This window comes from Silene latifolia, chromosome 9, assembly GCF_048544455.1.
Source record: "Silene latifolia isolate original U9 population chromosome 9, ASM4854445v1, whole genome shotgun sequence".
In the NCBI taxonomy this organism is placed as follows: domain Eukaryota; kingdom Viridiplantae; phylum Streptophyta; class Magnoliopsida; order Caryophyllales; family Caryophyllaceae; genus Silene; species Silene latifolia.
The window spans coordinates 204,727,857-204,743,998 of record NC_133534.1 but is presented as its reverse complement, the minus strand read 5'-3'; the positions used below and the strand labels follow the sequence as shown (position 1 = coordinate 204,743,998).

General features: G+C 36.5%; 1 protein-coding gene across 1 annotated transcript; it reads left to right on the top strand.

Annotated features, from left to right (window-relative positions):
* Window positions 1–1,135: 1,135 nt before the first annotated feature.
* LOC141600384 (putative starch synthase 4, chloroplastic/amyloplastic) lies at window positions 1,136–16,127 on the top strand. Its single transcript, XM_074420612.1, has 16 exons — window positions 1,136–1,468; window positions 1,938–2,112; window positions 4,180–4,255; window positions 4,466–5,537; window positions 5,633–5,684; window positions 6,133–6,255; window positions 6,365–6,440; window positions 7,456–7,640; window positions 7,718–7,912; window positions 7,994–8,065; window positions 8,831–9,040; window positions 13,177–13,302; window positions 13,848–13,997; window positions 14,726–14,787; window positions 15,323–15,398; window positions 15,497–16,127. Exons 1-16 carry the CDS (start codon window positions 1,287–1,289, stop codon window positions 15,671–15,673), a joined length of 3,009 nt encoding a protein of 1,002 aa, XP_074276713.1. The 5' UTR covers window positions 1,136–1,286; the 3' UTR covers window positions 15,674–16,127.
* Window positions 16,128–16,142: the final 15 nt, after the last annotated feature.

Below are 16,142 nucleotides of genomic sequence, written 5' to 3'. Positions count from 1 at the left end.
AAGCCACGTCACCAAATCCAATTTTTATTTTTATTTTCCAAATAGCAATCGTGGGCCCCATCTATTACTTTACATCTGAATTAATTTTTGTTGTTGTTTATGTTGTTTATTTTTTACTTACCTCGGTTTTTATAAATAAAATATTGTACGTAAATAATATGATTATGAAATTACGCAATACAAAATAATATACAGTAATAAGTTTAATTAAAATAATTGACAAAAGTAAATATAATTACAACAAATTAGTAAATAATATTACAACAATTGATGAAAATCACATTTTTTTAATAAACATTATTAAATATGAAATACAAATACAACTATCAATTTACTAATAAATAAAAGCATTAAAGATAAACAATTCAGTTTAACAAAAATATATCAAAATTGGACGTATCACTAATTATTTAATTCCAAAAATAGGGGCAATCAATTTTTGCACGGGTTTAAAACTACTATCATTATATTATAAAATAAATAGAGTATAAAGTATTTATGTGTATTATCAATATTTCTTTTCATATTAAACATTATATCGATGTTCCTAAAAATATACCGTGCAATTTATTGCACGGGTTAAAACTTAAAACTAGTGAATGTAATTGTTAAACCACAATTAGCGATTGGGGTTTACGTTTAAGGATAAATCATAAAATTAACGGATAATTCACGTGATACCCCTAAAGTTTGCCACTTTGCATGAAATACCCAAATTTTTGATCCGGAAATCTTAAAGAGGTCATAAATCGTGTTTACGAGTTCCAAAATTGACGAATTTTTTTTCCAAATCACTCATCTTTCCGAGAATACAATTTGAAAAAAAAAATTGTCGCATTTGGATTCCGCTACTAGGAGTTATTCTGCGTCAAAGTTTTTTCGACCAAACAAACTTTGAGTGAGCATATCTCCTAGTCACGAGCTCCAAACTCGTCAAACTTTTTTTTCAAATTGTAGTACTCGGAAAGATGGTCGATTTGAAAAAAAAAAAATATTCACTTTCTGAGTTCGTAAACACGAGTTATGGCCTCTTTAAGTTTTTCGGATCAAAATTTGGGGTATTTTGTACAAAATGGCCAACTTTAAGGGTAACGCGTGAATTATCCGTAAAATTAAAGTAGCATATATCCACCTCATCTTTATTAGTCTGTTGCTTTGACATAAAAGAGTAGTCAAATTTTTTGCCATTTTCTTGGTTGACAGCTCTTCACTTAAAGTGAGGAAGCAAAGTCCAGACTCCTGAGGTTGTGGCGGTACTTGAAGTTGAACAACAAGAACAAGAATTAATGGCGGCAACAAAGTTATCATCTTGTTTCGTTAACCATAGTTGGATCTTCGGAGGAGGAACTCAATCTAAACACTCCGATTATGTTCGCTTCGTTGATTTCTCATTTATTCCTCGCCGTCGTCACCATCACCATCGTCTCCTTTCTCCTGCTTCATGCAAGATGCGCTACCGTAGTTTCAGGTTATCTACACTCTCCCATTTTCAATTTTGTTCATTCATTCTGGTTTCGCTATGCTATTTTCAACCTTGTCCCCCCCCTTTGTTTTCGGACTGAGGAGGTTTTATTGTCGTTTCAGTGAATTAGATCATAAAGCTTTTGTCTTTCCGTCATACTGACTGTTACGTTAGTTCTGTAATTAATTCAGCCGTGTGTACTTGTGCTGCATTTCCGAGATTAGGTAACTGGAATGAAGCTCTCTTAGTATTGCCACCATTGTGTTCATCACTACTTTTGTTTAATGTATTGTGATGCTTCTAAAATTCAAAACATTTGAATATTTATGTGATTTTACTGGTTTCATAGTATATTCCACTGTTACTCCAAGTAGAATCTAGAACTCATCACTCACTAGGTTTTATTCATAAGTTTCTGTTGAAATTTGTACTTGTGTGACAAGACATATCAAGTTCTTTGTTTGATTCGCTGCAGTGCTCAACATAAAAGGCAACAGGTAAAGAAAACTTCACCTAAGCAGCCTCAGATAGATGCAAAGTTGCAGCCAAACGGTGAAGAAAATGTCGAAATTGAAAATGCTTCTCTGAATTGGGACTCAAGCTCATCACAGGAAATTATTCCTAAGGGTGACGAGGAGGGCAATTCAACTGTAAGTCGACTAGATAGCAGTAATATGCCATTCAACAGTGATGTCAACAGCAATTCAAAATCTCTGTGAGCCATGCTAATATTTTCTTTTGTGACTATCCATTTGAATAAGCTGCTTGTACCAAGTGAAATTGTCAAAGGCAAGTTCTAGACTTGGAGAACTAGAGAGTGAGGGTTATGTGCTATACCAATGGTAATCATTTAGACCATTGTTCAAGAGTTTCTAAGAGCCATGTAATCTTATAGATGCCTCCTTGTATGCATGAATATCCTACATAACGTACACTTTCCAAATCCCATCAATACTCCATTCTATATTGCATGCTTGGTTTTTTGTATTTCCTTTAATGTATGGGGCATTGTAAGTGAGACACTAGCCAAACTGAATCGTAACTTATCCTCAAACAGTTCTAAAAGACCCAAAAGATGGACGTGCCCAAGTATTTTTGTGATTAGTTGCGTCATGTATGTACCTAATAATGTTGTCACTAATGCTTTTTAGTGAGAATTATGAGTGAGTATGATGAGTCTTGATACAACTCTAGGGTATTAATGATTTTGGACCATATTATAACTTTGACGTAGGAAGATATAGAGGTTAAGGTTAAGCGACAATAGTATCAGTCGATTATTTATTTATTTTATATTTTTGTCTTTTTTTATTAGTTCTACGTTGGCACCTTGCCAAAATATTCCGATGTTTTTTCTTCGTTTATTCTTATGTTACACCCCTGTTGGTGGAAGTTTTAAAACCACCCCTTGTCCACTAATGATCACCAACTGCCACCCCCATGACACTACATAATGCACCAATACCTACAATGACCATCATATCACCACCAATTTCTTTCGGTAGCTCTCCTGGTCTACTTCCTCACTTAAACAACTCTTTCATTGCCCTATCATAGGAGAGTAAAGTCTAATAGATAGAACCATAATAAAAAGAAAAGCTCGACTCAAGTGAGAATTAGGGGCAGGGGGTGGCAGGAAGGGAATCAGTGTGTGTGTGTGTGTGAAAATGGGGCCGTTTCAAAGGCCAAGGGAGAAGGGCGTGCTTAGTGGGTGGTGAGTAGAAGATGGAGTGTTCCGAAATTCCGGGGATAGGGCTGCAAAATCAGAATAAATGTACCAAGCTACAGATTATTTTGGGAATGAGCCAAGTTGGCATAAAAGAAGACGAGTCAGAGTTCACAAATTTTCCTTTTTTTTTTTTTTTTTTGATGTGATGCATTTTACTTTGATTCTTGTGAGTGTATATAGCACCGCTATGACAAAATGTAAGATCGACGGTTACGATTGTTATTCAAATTTGTACAAAAGCTATTCTAATTATAAGAAAGGATTGGAGTTTTACAACTGCGAGTAAAGAAGGCCGAGAGTCTTATATTATATGCAGAACCCTCTGTTATTTACATCAGGTTTTATGCAAAGCACACAAAATCTCACAAAAGATTTCCCCTCTTCCCCTGTATCTCTCTTGAGATATGAATACTGGCTGTATTTGACTTAATGCCTTTATGGTTAGTAGACTGTTCAGTATCTTTTTTTTTGAAGCCAAAAATTGGTGTTCAGTTTCTTACATCCCTCACCCCCACCCCCTTTCTCTCAAAAACAGTAGATGTGGAACAGTCCTCTTAGCTGGAAACGATTTACTTTAAACCTTTGTTGTTTTTTTTTTTTTTTAATTAAATTTCGCAAATTGACTGACATGCTCATCTATGAGATATGTTGAACTTACCTCCCCTTCTAGTCTCCCTACCAGAGCCACTTATGAACTGAGTTGCTTTTCCTGAAGCCCACACTTTGATCATCTTATATTGTCACATGTAAAGTAGTAAGTGTCACCGTCATTTTACTGCCTGGATACTGTCATGGGAATTTTCATCAGTAGAGTGTTTAAAAGTGCTTATTCCTATGAACAACTGGTGTTCGGTAAAATCAAAGTGTGAATGGCTTAGAAGATTAATTACTGACAATCAACTAAATTATGGCATCTTTGCAAGCCTTCATATTGTGTCTAAAGTGTCAGTCACAATTTTTTTTTGATGGTTTTGTTTGCCATTTGCAGCCCATTGTTGGTGAAGAGCAGCCATCACCTAATCAATTTGATGATTTGATCAGTATGGTTAGAAATGCGGAGAAAAGTATGGATACTTCCCATGTACCCCTCTCTTCAAATCCAAACACCCCAGTCTCACCTCTGTTGTGAGGGTATATTTGAAATTATAGGGTGTTTGGATTTGAAGAGAGGGAGTAGCTTTTATTATCACTGGGTTGAATCATTTCCAAAATAAACTGTGGCTGATGCTTGTGTTTTTTTTTTGTTGTTTTCCTTTGCGTGTGTTCTATGTCAGATGTTCTCCTTCTCAATCAAGCTAGGGGGCAGGCGCTTGAAAACCTGGAAAGAATTCTTGTGGAAAAGGAAGCCCTGCAGGATGATATTAATGTATTAGAGATGAAACTTGCTGAAACTGATGCTAAACTGAGAGTGGTTACTCAAGATAAGATACATGTTGAGCTTCTTCAAGATCAGTTGGAGAATATGAGAAAAGAGTTGTCTGAAAGGAGTGTTACTGTGGCAGAAATGCGTGAAGTTCCTAACAATAAATTTTCTACTTCATGGGACACTGATATTCATGTCCTGAGCAAGGAGCTTAGTTCACTTAAGGCAGAGAATATATCATTGAAGGATGATTTAAACACTCTTAGAGCTGAAGTTAGCAATGTGAACATAACAGACGAGAGAGTGGCTACACTAGAAAGTGAAAGGGTTCGTCTAGACTCTATGGTGAAAGATTTAGAGACAAAGTTAACAGCATCTCAAGAAGATGTGAGCAGACTTTCTACTATGAAACACGAGTACGATAACTTGTGTCAGAAAGTACATAACCTGCAAGCATTGCTCGATAATGCTACCAAACAAGCTGATCATGCTATTTCAGTCTTACAGCAAAATCAGGAACTCCGAAGGAAGGTAGAGAGGTTGGAGGAATCTCTTGGTGAAGCACATGTTTATATGCAATCATCAGAGAAGATGCAACAATATAATGAATTAATGCAACAAAAGATGAAGCTATTGGAAGAGCGTCTTGAAAGGTCTGACGGGGAGATTGATTCATACATTCACTTGTATCAAGAATCTATGAAGGAATTCCAAGATACTCTTGATAATCTAAAAAAAGAGAGTGAAATTAGAGGTGCTGATAGACCAGTGAATGATATGCCTTGGGAGTTTTGGAGTCAAATGCTGTTAATGATAGATGGCTGGTTACTTGAGAAAAAGTTACCATCGACTGAGGCAACATTGTTGAGAGAAATGGTATGGAAGAGAGATCGGCGTATTCGTGATGCATACATGGCATGTAAAGAAAAGACCGAACATGAAATTCTGGCCAGTTTCTTGGGTCTGACGTCGTCACCTACGCGGTATCTTATCCTAGTATAAAATTCGTATGCGTATGTGCTTCAAATTGTGTGTCTTTTTTCCGTTGAATATATTACAATGTCCCCCCATTCTGCAGGTCTGCTTTACATGTCATCCACATCGCCGCAGAGATGGCTCCAGTTGCAAAGGTATGCTGGACTATCAAATTCTGTTAAAGCAAAGTGATCATTTTTAAATATTTCTAATGCCTGGCTGTTTTGCAAAAGAAATCATTATTGCTAAATATACCCTTAGAGGGTCAGGTCTCTTCTCTGTATACTAGCTAGAAGCCTAGAACCATAGCAACCTTTATTAATGATGTTTGCTGTCAACCTCATCAAAAACCTGCAACCACAAGTTTTTTAGTAGCACACAGTATCTTTCTGCATATAATTAATATCCTCTCTGAAGTCAATATAGCCGAACTCATTTGCAAATAGTAACCTCTTAAAGACTAGCATGAAGGTGAAACTAAGTTTAGTTGATTGAAATTTCATGGTCATAAAATTATATTTATTCGGACCGCTTTCTGAATTCATCGTGTGGTTTCTGAGATCATAAGTTACATTTACATCAAGTCACCTTTCCATTGTTTAGGTTGGAGGTCTGGGAGATGTGGTGGCTGGTCTCAGTAAGGCACTTCAGAAGAAAGGACACTTGGTGGAAATTGTGCTTCCCAAATATGATTGTATGCAATACGATCTTGTTGAGGACTTAAGGGTAAAGTGAACAGTGAATGGCATCATGTGTATCACCTCATTTTTTATTTTTGAGAGGAAGGAGTTGTCTTGTCATTCTTCCATGATTTTTGACTATGTTGCTCATGCAGGCTTTGGATGTCCAATTAGAATCATATTTTGATGGACAACTATTCAAGAGCAAGATTTGGGTTGGTACTGTTGAAGGTAAAGTATTTTTGCATTTATATTTTAGTAATATATCAATGAAGATATATTTAGAATCCCTTAATTGGACATCAAAGTAAATGCTAGCTATTAGAAGTGTACCACCACACAATGTAGATCGTATGGTGGGTTTAGGTAGAATCAGGCGTGTGCAATTCAACCTCCAGAAAATAAAAAGCCTGGTTGAAGAGAGCCACACTAGTCACTACTCAAACCGGGCAACCTCAAATAGAGGGGAAAAGTTTCTAGAGAAGGATTTAGTTGAAGGAAGAACATGGAATGGAATTGAAGGTTATCAACGCTTAAAATAAAATTAAACTTGAAGTAACTCTGTCATCACCAACTCATCTTTACCTCAAGGGATTTCGCTTAGCTTGGCATGGGGTAGGGGGTCAAACCTAAGCAACCTTCCCTGCAATGTGAGGGAGGATGCTGCTTTAGGGGTATTGCAGTGATGTTTATTCAACGAAAGAAAGACAGAAGATGCTTCTTTACATGGTCAATAATGTTGTTTATTAAGCATTCTTGCTTTCTACAAGGGCTATGTTCTCTTTCAGTGTATATGAAAGATGCTTGATCTCGCTTCATTATTGCACTTTTGTGCAACATTACCGTATTATTTATAAGGAGGCTCATACACAGGCTTGGTGGTGGGTTGAGGCAGACGTACAGACAATGAGGTTCATTAGACCCTTGACGAGGAATCTTCCGGCTGTCTTTTGCCGTTCTATTTCACAAATCCGATTTGCAATAGGAGCAGTTGACATATATGACAATTGAATCCAAATTGTCCTGTATAGACAACTTTATGAGCCACTGTTAATATTCTAATGAACCCCACTGCCAAATAATATCATAATGTGGTGATAACAATAAGTGCAATGAAAATTGGGAATTTGATTTGTAAGTATGTTTGCTGTATTCTCTTCATATTATTTTTCTATACAACTGGTTTCATCCCTTTGGCTTTTACATGAACCTGTTGTTGCTCATACCGTGCTATACCCCTGTATAGGCCTTCCTGTCTACTTCATTGAGCCTCACCATCCAGCTAAATTCTTCTGGAGAGGACAATATTATGGAGAGAATGATGACTTCAAGCGATTTTCATTTTTCAGTCGGGCAGCCCTTGAGTTGATTTTTCAAGCTGGGAAGAAACCGGATATTATCCACTGCCATGATTGGCAGACCGCTTTTGTAGTATGTCTCTGACAACATTAACTACACAATATGGTTATCAGATGACCCTATTTTTAACCGAGGCTTCTTTTTTGTAGGCTCCATTGTATTGGGACCTCTATGCACCAAAAGGTTTGAATTCAGCAAGGATCTGTTTCACGTGCCATAACTTTGAGTATCAAGGTAGTGCGCCCGCTTCAGAATTGGGTTCATGTGGCCTTGATGTTTACCAATTGAATAGACCAGACAGGATGCAAGACAATTCAAATGATCATAGGATCAATCCCATCAAGGTAGAGAAAATCTATAGGTTACTTCTTGCAGACTAGCTTGTTTATATATTTAACCCTTCTTCACTGTCAATGTTTTTCTAGGGTGCAGTTGTGTTTTCCAACATTGTAACAACAGTATCACCCACCTATGCTCAGGAAGTTCGGAAACCGGAGGTACGCTGGGAATATTGTTGGGATGTTTCCATGTCAATAACTATATTGTAGGTGTTGGTGTGGCCTTAAATTTTATGGCAAAAAGTATTTGTCTAGATCATCTATTTTCATAGTAATCACTTCATAGGTACTGCCCGAATCTACTAGAAAAAGGCTAAGCCATTAAAACCCTCCACCTGCCAGCTTCAATTTGCAGTTAAATGCAAAGTCACAGAAGCCGAGGAACAAGCTTAGCGACCGGAGTGGAGATCTAATTTTGTTATTTTCCAAAATGTTGGAAAATTTCTAATATGGCCAGATATATTATGTTTTTGAGTGTCCCTCATAGAGCTAGCTTCGAATAGATTTTTTGTGTTTGTCTGTACAGAGCCTCAGGCTGATATCGAGTTTGTGTCATTAAGGGAAGCAGCTCCTTCTATGTCTTGCAGATGAATGACTCTGTATGTCATCTCCTTCTAAAACATCTGTTCTATGGGTTTTAGAAATATCTGCATCATGATTAACCTTGGATTTTTGAGTCGGGCATACTCCATATATCTGTGATGTGTAAGCTAAACTAGTGTGTTATACTGTTATAGTGTTCAATGTCTACAAATAAGAAACTGGTTGAGTTAAGCTTATTATCTGGATTATAAGCAGAGCAGACCTCTTTGCTGAGTATTTATATAAACTTATTGACGTGATGTCATGCATCGCCGGGCTTGTTGCTTTGACCTGCAGCTCATCCTATTAAGCTATATTGACATTCTCTGTTCAAATTTACAGGGAGGAAAAGGACTTCATACTACGCTTAATACTCACTCGAAAAAGTTCATAGGAATTCTCAATGGAATTGACACGGACATTTGGGATCCTGCTACTGATTCATTCATTGATGTGCAATACACTTCAAGTGATCTGCAAGGAAAAGCAGAAAATAAAGAAGCTCTGAGAAAACATCTTGGATTGTCCTGCTCAGACTCCACAAAACCACTGGTTTGTTTTTTTACTCTGAAAGTTATGTTCCACTGTTATTTGATCTGGCAATGTTTTTAAGTTTTTCTTTCCCGTTGTTCTCCTTCAGTAGATGTTGTTCCTGTGCATACTACATTGTGATGCCATCTTTTTCTGTAGTGTCATCTATTGTAGTAAATTCTGATCCCTGAATCGGTCGATGCAACTTGATTTAGTAGTTAAGCAATAAGCATAGGCCAGAAGTATGGGCCGCCCTCAAAATGTGATCGTAGTGACATTCATAACCTTTACAATTCGGCTACACTGCTGTGTGGTGGCCCAAATGCAATACCAGGGTGTTGTGAATTGTGATCCACAACAATAATAACAATTAACAAGCCTTGGGACTTGGTTCCAGAATGATTTGAGACCAGTCAACATGACTCTTCCTAAGGAATACCATTAAAGAAAGTTGAGAAAACAACAAAAAAGTAGAGACGCAAAGCACAACACTAAAACAAAACATGATGGTTAAAGAAATACGTTTAAAGTTCATGTAAGGTAATAGTAAAAGAAAAGATAAACCTTTTTCATGCGAATTAAGAAGTGATTTGAATATGAAAAGCAAGTGGAAGGAAAGTCACAAGGAAAGATAAAGAATAGATTTAAGTGAAATGCAAACGGTTTGAAAGATAAAGAACAATTACCATTTACCAAAATACTCCCTTCCAACACCGAAATTTGAGACACTCCCTTCTAATTTTTTTTTCCTTCTCAAATTCATAGTAAATAATTTTTTGGGATATTCTCACTGGTACCCCTCAACTTTTTCATTTTCTAAGGTGTAGCCCTCTTTTCTTGCAAAAAAATTTTGACTGTCAATAACTCTCGGCTACAAGTTCAGAATACGATAAACTTTTTTTCAAATTGATCGTCTTTACGAGCTCTTAAGTTTGAAAAAAAATTCACCGACGTCTCAACTCGTAGTCGGGAATTATGGTCGGTCAAAATTTATTTGTGAAAAAACTTTGACCAACCATAACTACCGACCACGAGTTCAGAAAACGGTGATTTTTTTTTTTCCAAATTCAAGGCCTTTACGAGATAATTGGTTTAAAAAAAAAATATTACCGTTTCCTGAACTCGTAGCAGATAATTATTGTCGGTCAAAGTTTTTTGTGAAAAACGACGGGTACACCTTAGAAAACGATCAAGTTGAGGGGTACAAGTGAGAAAATCCCTAATTTTTTTTATGTCTAACGCTTGACATGTTAAAAGAGAGGGTATTGTGGAGAGAAAGAATCGCTTGCCATGTTGAAAGAGAGGGTATTGTGGTCTGTGGAGAGAAAAAATCCATGTTGAAGATTAGTTTGAACTTTAGATATTTCCTTATCTTTTATCATTTTTACTTAAATATTTATTTACTGATTTTGTTTTTCTTTTTTTTTTAAAAAAAAAAGGAGACTTCTACTCTTTTTTGTTTTACAAATCTGTCTTGCCACTTTAATCTTTAATCTTGGTTTTAACGCTTTTCTTATTTTTATTTTAGTTTTTACAAACACGCCTGTTTTGTTAACCATTTATCTATTTTCTTTTCCTTTGTTACTTTACCTTTGACCATATTGGCGGATTCAAACCTATACAGATTCGGATGATGATTCATGTTAGCCCACCCTAACCTATGTTGGGACTAAGGCTTTGTTGTTATTGTTATGTCCAACGCTTGCCAAACCATTTTTCACGAAAAACATAACTGCATTGACCATTACAGAATACGTACTTTTCATTATTTTCCCTTGATATTTTGGCTGAACGCTAAATCCTAGAAGGGCATTTCTTTTTAATGAAATACGGAGTACTCGTTTTTTATCTTTCATAGCCGACACCGTGCCTAGAAAGTTATTGCAAAAAGACTTCTTGTTGAATCTCGTGATTGTTTATCCTAAAATTAGAAGGAAACAAAATGACGAAGAAACAAAAGCAGTCTGAAGATATCAGAAAAATGAACAAAATCAAGTTTTGCACGTGCCTCGAGCGGTCAAACTTGAACAATTGTCTTTTTTCGCCTGAATGGGTTTGACATAAAAATGTTTTTAAAGCAAGTGAATCAACAAAAAACCAATTAAAGGGAATACTTCCCAGATTCCGGAATTTAAAAGAGTGGCTGAGAAGTGAAAATTGACAATTGATATAAACTAACCAAAAAAAGCATAAAAAGTAACAAGTACAACTTAACCACAATAACTCAAAAATCTCCTACCTGTGGGGAGCTAGGGACGGTCAAATTTATGCAATTTAAACATGTGATATTGTATTCAAGTGCATCAAATGATGAAAAAAAGAAACAAATAAGGCAAATAAATAGTGTCTAATCCTATCCTCCACATGACTTTATTCTCTCCCGTCTCTGATCAATTAACCTTAGACATGTTTTGTTTTCTTATATTACAATTTTAGCTTTCCCCACTTCGTGGTAGACCAGGGTTACCTAGTTTGCTCAATAAGGTTGCGAATCGCGAATTAATACGCGCGTATCAATTCGCGATTCGTTTGCGAATTAATACACACGAATTCGCGTATTAGATATAAAAAACAGCGAATTGTGTTTAATAGTGGTGAACAACTTCAAAGATCAGTAGATTCATCTATAAGGACTTGCTTGGGATAGGAGTAATTATTAAGGGAGTAGTGGGAGCTACAACAGGAAGAAATGGAGGAGATTGGTGGTTAGTGGTGGTTGTGGAGGGTGTAAAGAGGAGGTGAGGGAGGAATTATTATCTTCATAGGGAGGTAATGCGTTACTTGGGGGGAAGAGGTAGGTAACAATTACTCCCTTAATGGAGGGACTATTACACTATATATCCCATTTCTATCCATTTCTATCTCTAACCCCCACCCCTTTCCTCCATTTTTTTAGTTCATTTAAGCTCTATTACTCCCTTAATAATTACTCTCATCTCAAGCAAGCCCTAAGACTAAGACTTGAAGAGTTGAGGGAAACACTTGATAGTGGTGATCAACTTCAAAGATCATCAAAAGGAAAGTAAAAGATGTAGCAAACTAGCAACTAAGAAACTTGAAATATATTATCCGGAGACTTATTTTGGTGTTTTTGTCTGGTTTTATGTTTTGTCTTTTTATCAAAAATGAGTATTATTTTTTGTTTTTATCATCAAGTAAATGAAGTGTATTAGTAATATTCGCGGATTGTGTTTTTTCGTAATATTTTATGTATCAGATTCCCTATTTTGAGCGAATCATGAATTCGAATCTCGAATTCAAATTGGGCATATTATGAATTCGGTAACCCTGGGGCAAACCATGAAGTTATTTTTAAGGGGCCCTAATTTTGTATTTGGAGTATTTTTTCTATGTCAAACTAGCCAAATGATCAAATAATGTAAAGGAAAGGCTTTTGTATGAACCACAACCAAAAAATCATACTTCAAAGCAAAATAAAATAAAATAAAATATTGCATTAAACTACTTAATAAGTCTATATATAACCTTAATTTCAACAAGAAGTGGAATGGGAAAACATTATCTTTTCTTGTCTTTGAAATTCGTATCTTCATAACAATGAAATGAACACTCTTCACACTTGCGTAAAAAGGATTGCGCAATAAAATTAGTCTTCTCACTTGCGTAAAAAGGATTGTGCGATAAACTAGTTATTAAAGTCAAATATACCCATTCCATAAGTTATGGTGTTGTTAGTATAACTTACGGAGTATTTTCTAAGGGTATCTTTTTTCTTAAGGCATTTGGTCAAATGACGTAGTCACTTTACTTAAGGATATCCTATGTTATTTTCGGGTTCATTTCCCCAAATCGCAACAGGGGCCACACTGTGTTTTGGGCTAAGGGCAGCAGGGGCCTGGCCTCGGCCCTGGCCCCGTATAGCTAAATACCGCCATTTTGTGATGTACTTGTCCTCCTTCTCACATGTCTAAACCATTAACCATCTTAGTTGATTTTCCCAGTTCTTATATCTTCAATAGATGCTACTTATGTTTTCTTCTTAATCAGCCCATTCCCAATTATTAATCGTACGATCTAGCATACTCGTCATACATATTCATTTTAGGACTCTGACACTATTTCATGGCCATTGTGCATTAAATATAAAGACCGTGGGATAGAAATATCTACACTCAACTTTATTTCTCACTGAGCAGGTTGGTTGTGTCACAAGGCTGGTCCCCCAGAAAGGAGTCCATCTTATTAGACATGCTATATATCGCACACTAGAACTTGGCGGTCAATTTGTGCTTCTTGGTTCCAGTCCTGTGCATCATATACAGGTACTTGAAAATGTTGTTAGTATAGATGTTTAAGTCTGATTCACCTTCTTTTCTATGAATACCGTGATACTTGATAGCCATGCGAACCTTATTTATCTGTATGGTCATTGTATAATTCCTCCGTTCTTCAGAAATAGTCAAGTTGGAAGGAAGTCTCTGGTCTATAACTCATTAAGTCCAACGGCCTTTTATCTTATGTGTCTAATCCACTTAGTTACTCTTTGTTGGGATGAAGGGATTTGGATGGGAAGGAAAGGGAAGGGTAATGGTGGAAAGCAATATCCTTTGTTTGGTTACTAAATTGAGTTGGAGGGAAATGGAGGAACTCATTTTGCCTCTCACAATCTATATTTTAATCCTCTTAACATTGGAAACATTTGGAAGTAATTACACCTTTTTTTGGTTACTAAATTCCATTGTTGTAATATGTGAATCTGTGATACGATTCTCAACGGTCAGGGGCTGTTAAGTTGCTTGCCTGCTTCCTTGTCCTTTCGCTATTTGTCCTTTAACGGGCCCTTTTTTGTTGCTTTTCTATGTTGTAGAGGGAGTTCGAGGGCATTGCAAACCAATTTCAGAATCATGATAATGCTCGGCTTGTATTGAAATATGATGAATCACTTTCTCGCTCTATTTATGCAGCTTCTGATATGTTAATCATACCATCTATTTTCGAGCCTTGCGGTTTGACACAGGTATGTGTACATTTTGGTGCAGTAAAATTTACTACCCGGAGTTTCTAGCTCATTCGCCTTAGCTTGCTCGCATTTGGAATTTTCTTAAAAGGTTTATTTGAAGAACTACGTCTACAAGAGTTAATCTATGTGTGAACGTAGGTTTGATAATTTGGGCTTATCCAATGAATGTGCTCTACAATTATTTTGTACATTAGAAAATGAGTACTTGTTTTTCTTCCTTAGTTCCTTGTCAAGTTGTCATCGTCATCGTCATCGTCATCGTCATCGTCATCGTCATCGTCATCGTCATCGTCATCGTCATCGTCATCATTATTACCTAGGCACTACCCCTTAACCAAATACATGATGACTATTTGCTACTCCATGAGCAAAAAGGGCTGAGAGTTAACCCCTAATCCCAAACCATTAACAAATGTTATTCTCCATTTAGAGATGAAGGGACTATCCTTTGGCTGTCAGATTAGGGGTATGTTTTGATACAAAAATTGAAGGGAAAGCGAGGGGAGAGGAGGGGAATGGAGCAACTTAGTTATCCCTCCCAAATCTTTCTTTTGTTGTTGGGATTTTGAGGGTTTAATGACAACGTTATATCATATGTCTATAAATTCTACTTCTGAAGCTTCATTTGCTGCCTAGATCCAGTTTAGTTGCTTACTTGCTTTCCACCATAGCTTTACATCAAACTGAATGTTTTTTTTTTTTTTTTTTCCCCAATACCATTTCAGATGATAGCAATGAGATATGGTACAATACCTATTGTCAGAAAGACTGGGGGTCTAAATGACAGGTAGGCTTACTCTTCCTCGGATCATTTAATTGCTATTATTAGGCTTTATTCAGTTTATTGTCAGGTGCATTATTGGATACTGTTTTTGTTATGATCATAACCTATATTACTCGACACTTCACTTTAATTGCGCGTCGCGTGTTGAACACTTAAAGTGTTTGACATGACACGACACTTGACACTTCATTTTACACCAAAAGTTTAACAGTACGGAAAAACACCGTATTTGACACTCTAACAGCGTATCATGTCCGACACTTGCAGCCGAGTCAGAGTGACATGGATCATAGCCTTACCCTATGTTCAAAGCACAGATTATTTCTGGAGAATCATGTCCCATAAAAAAATGACGTTGAGAATCGCATTCAGTGACTACTTCACAATCAGAAGAAGTTTTGTGAACCATTTTTCTTTATTATATTTCCATTCCAGAACAAAAGAACAGTGTCTTTAGCTTTACTGGAAATGGAAACAACATTGTTTGGTTATGATACTAATTTAATAATTCTGGCTATTTTCTTTCTTATTTTACTAGTGTTTTTGATATCGACGATGAGACAATCCCGGTACAGTTTCGGAACGGATTCACATTTCTCTCACCTGATGAACAGGTAATTCATATTTCAGGTTCTAACTTAAAGCCTTATTCGCTGGAAACAATCTTGCTAAATTTCTTAATTAACATTGATATGGCCAATTTTTCGTTTAGGGTTTAAATAGTGCTTTGGATCGCGCACTACATTACTTCAAAAATAGTAGAGATAGTTGGGAGCAGCTTGTCCAGAAAGTTATGCATATAGATTTCAGTTGGGAATCTTCTGCTGCTCAGTACGAGGAACTTTACGAGAGGTCAGTGGCTAGAGCACGGGCTGCCAAACGAGGTTAAGCTAGGAATCCTAATAATGCTGAAAAAGCTCAAGCTAAGTGGCATTATTAATCTCCGCACTTGGCACTTGTTCGGTACATGATGATACTTCATCAGGTCTCACAATTATATAGTTTTCAAAAATTTTCCCACACGAAAGGAAATGATCATCACAAGTTGATTCAAGTGAAATCATGTTGGAGTTCAATGAACGCCGCTAATCATTCTTTCCTGGAAGAGCTCTGTCGGCGCGTGAGGAACATGGGTGTATCATTCAAGAAGGATTAATAGACTTTTAGTTGATTGTTTCATACATGTTAATAAATAAAGTAGCCGGGATAATGTATTATATGTCGAGAGCACATACGTATCCTTCAAGCAGATTAGATGTTCTGACTTCCATAGGAATGTTGGTGATGTAATTGGCTTTGTACAGCTCTGTGGAAAATAATAAAGTATATACTTCTCTTTCTCAGATATTCCCTCAGCC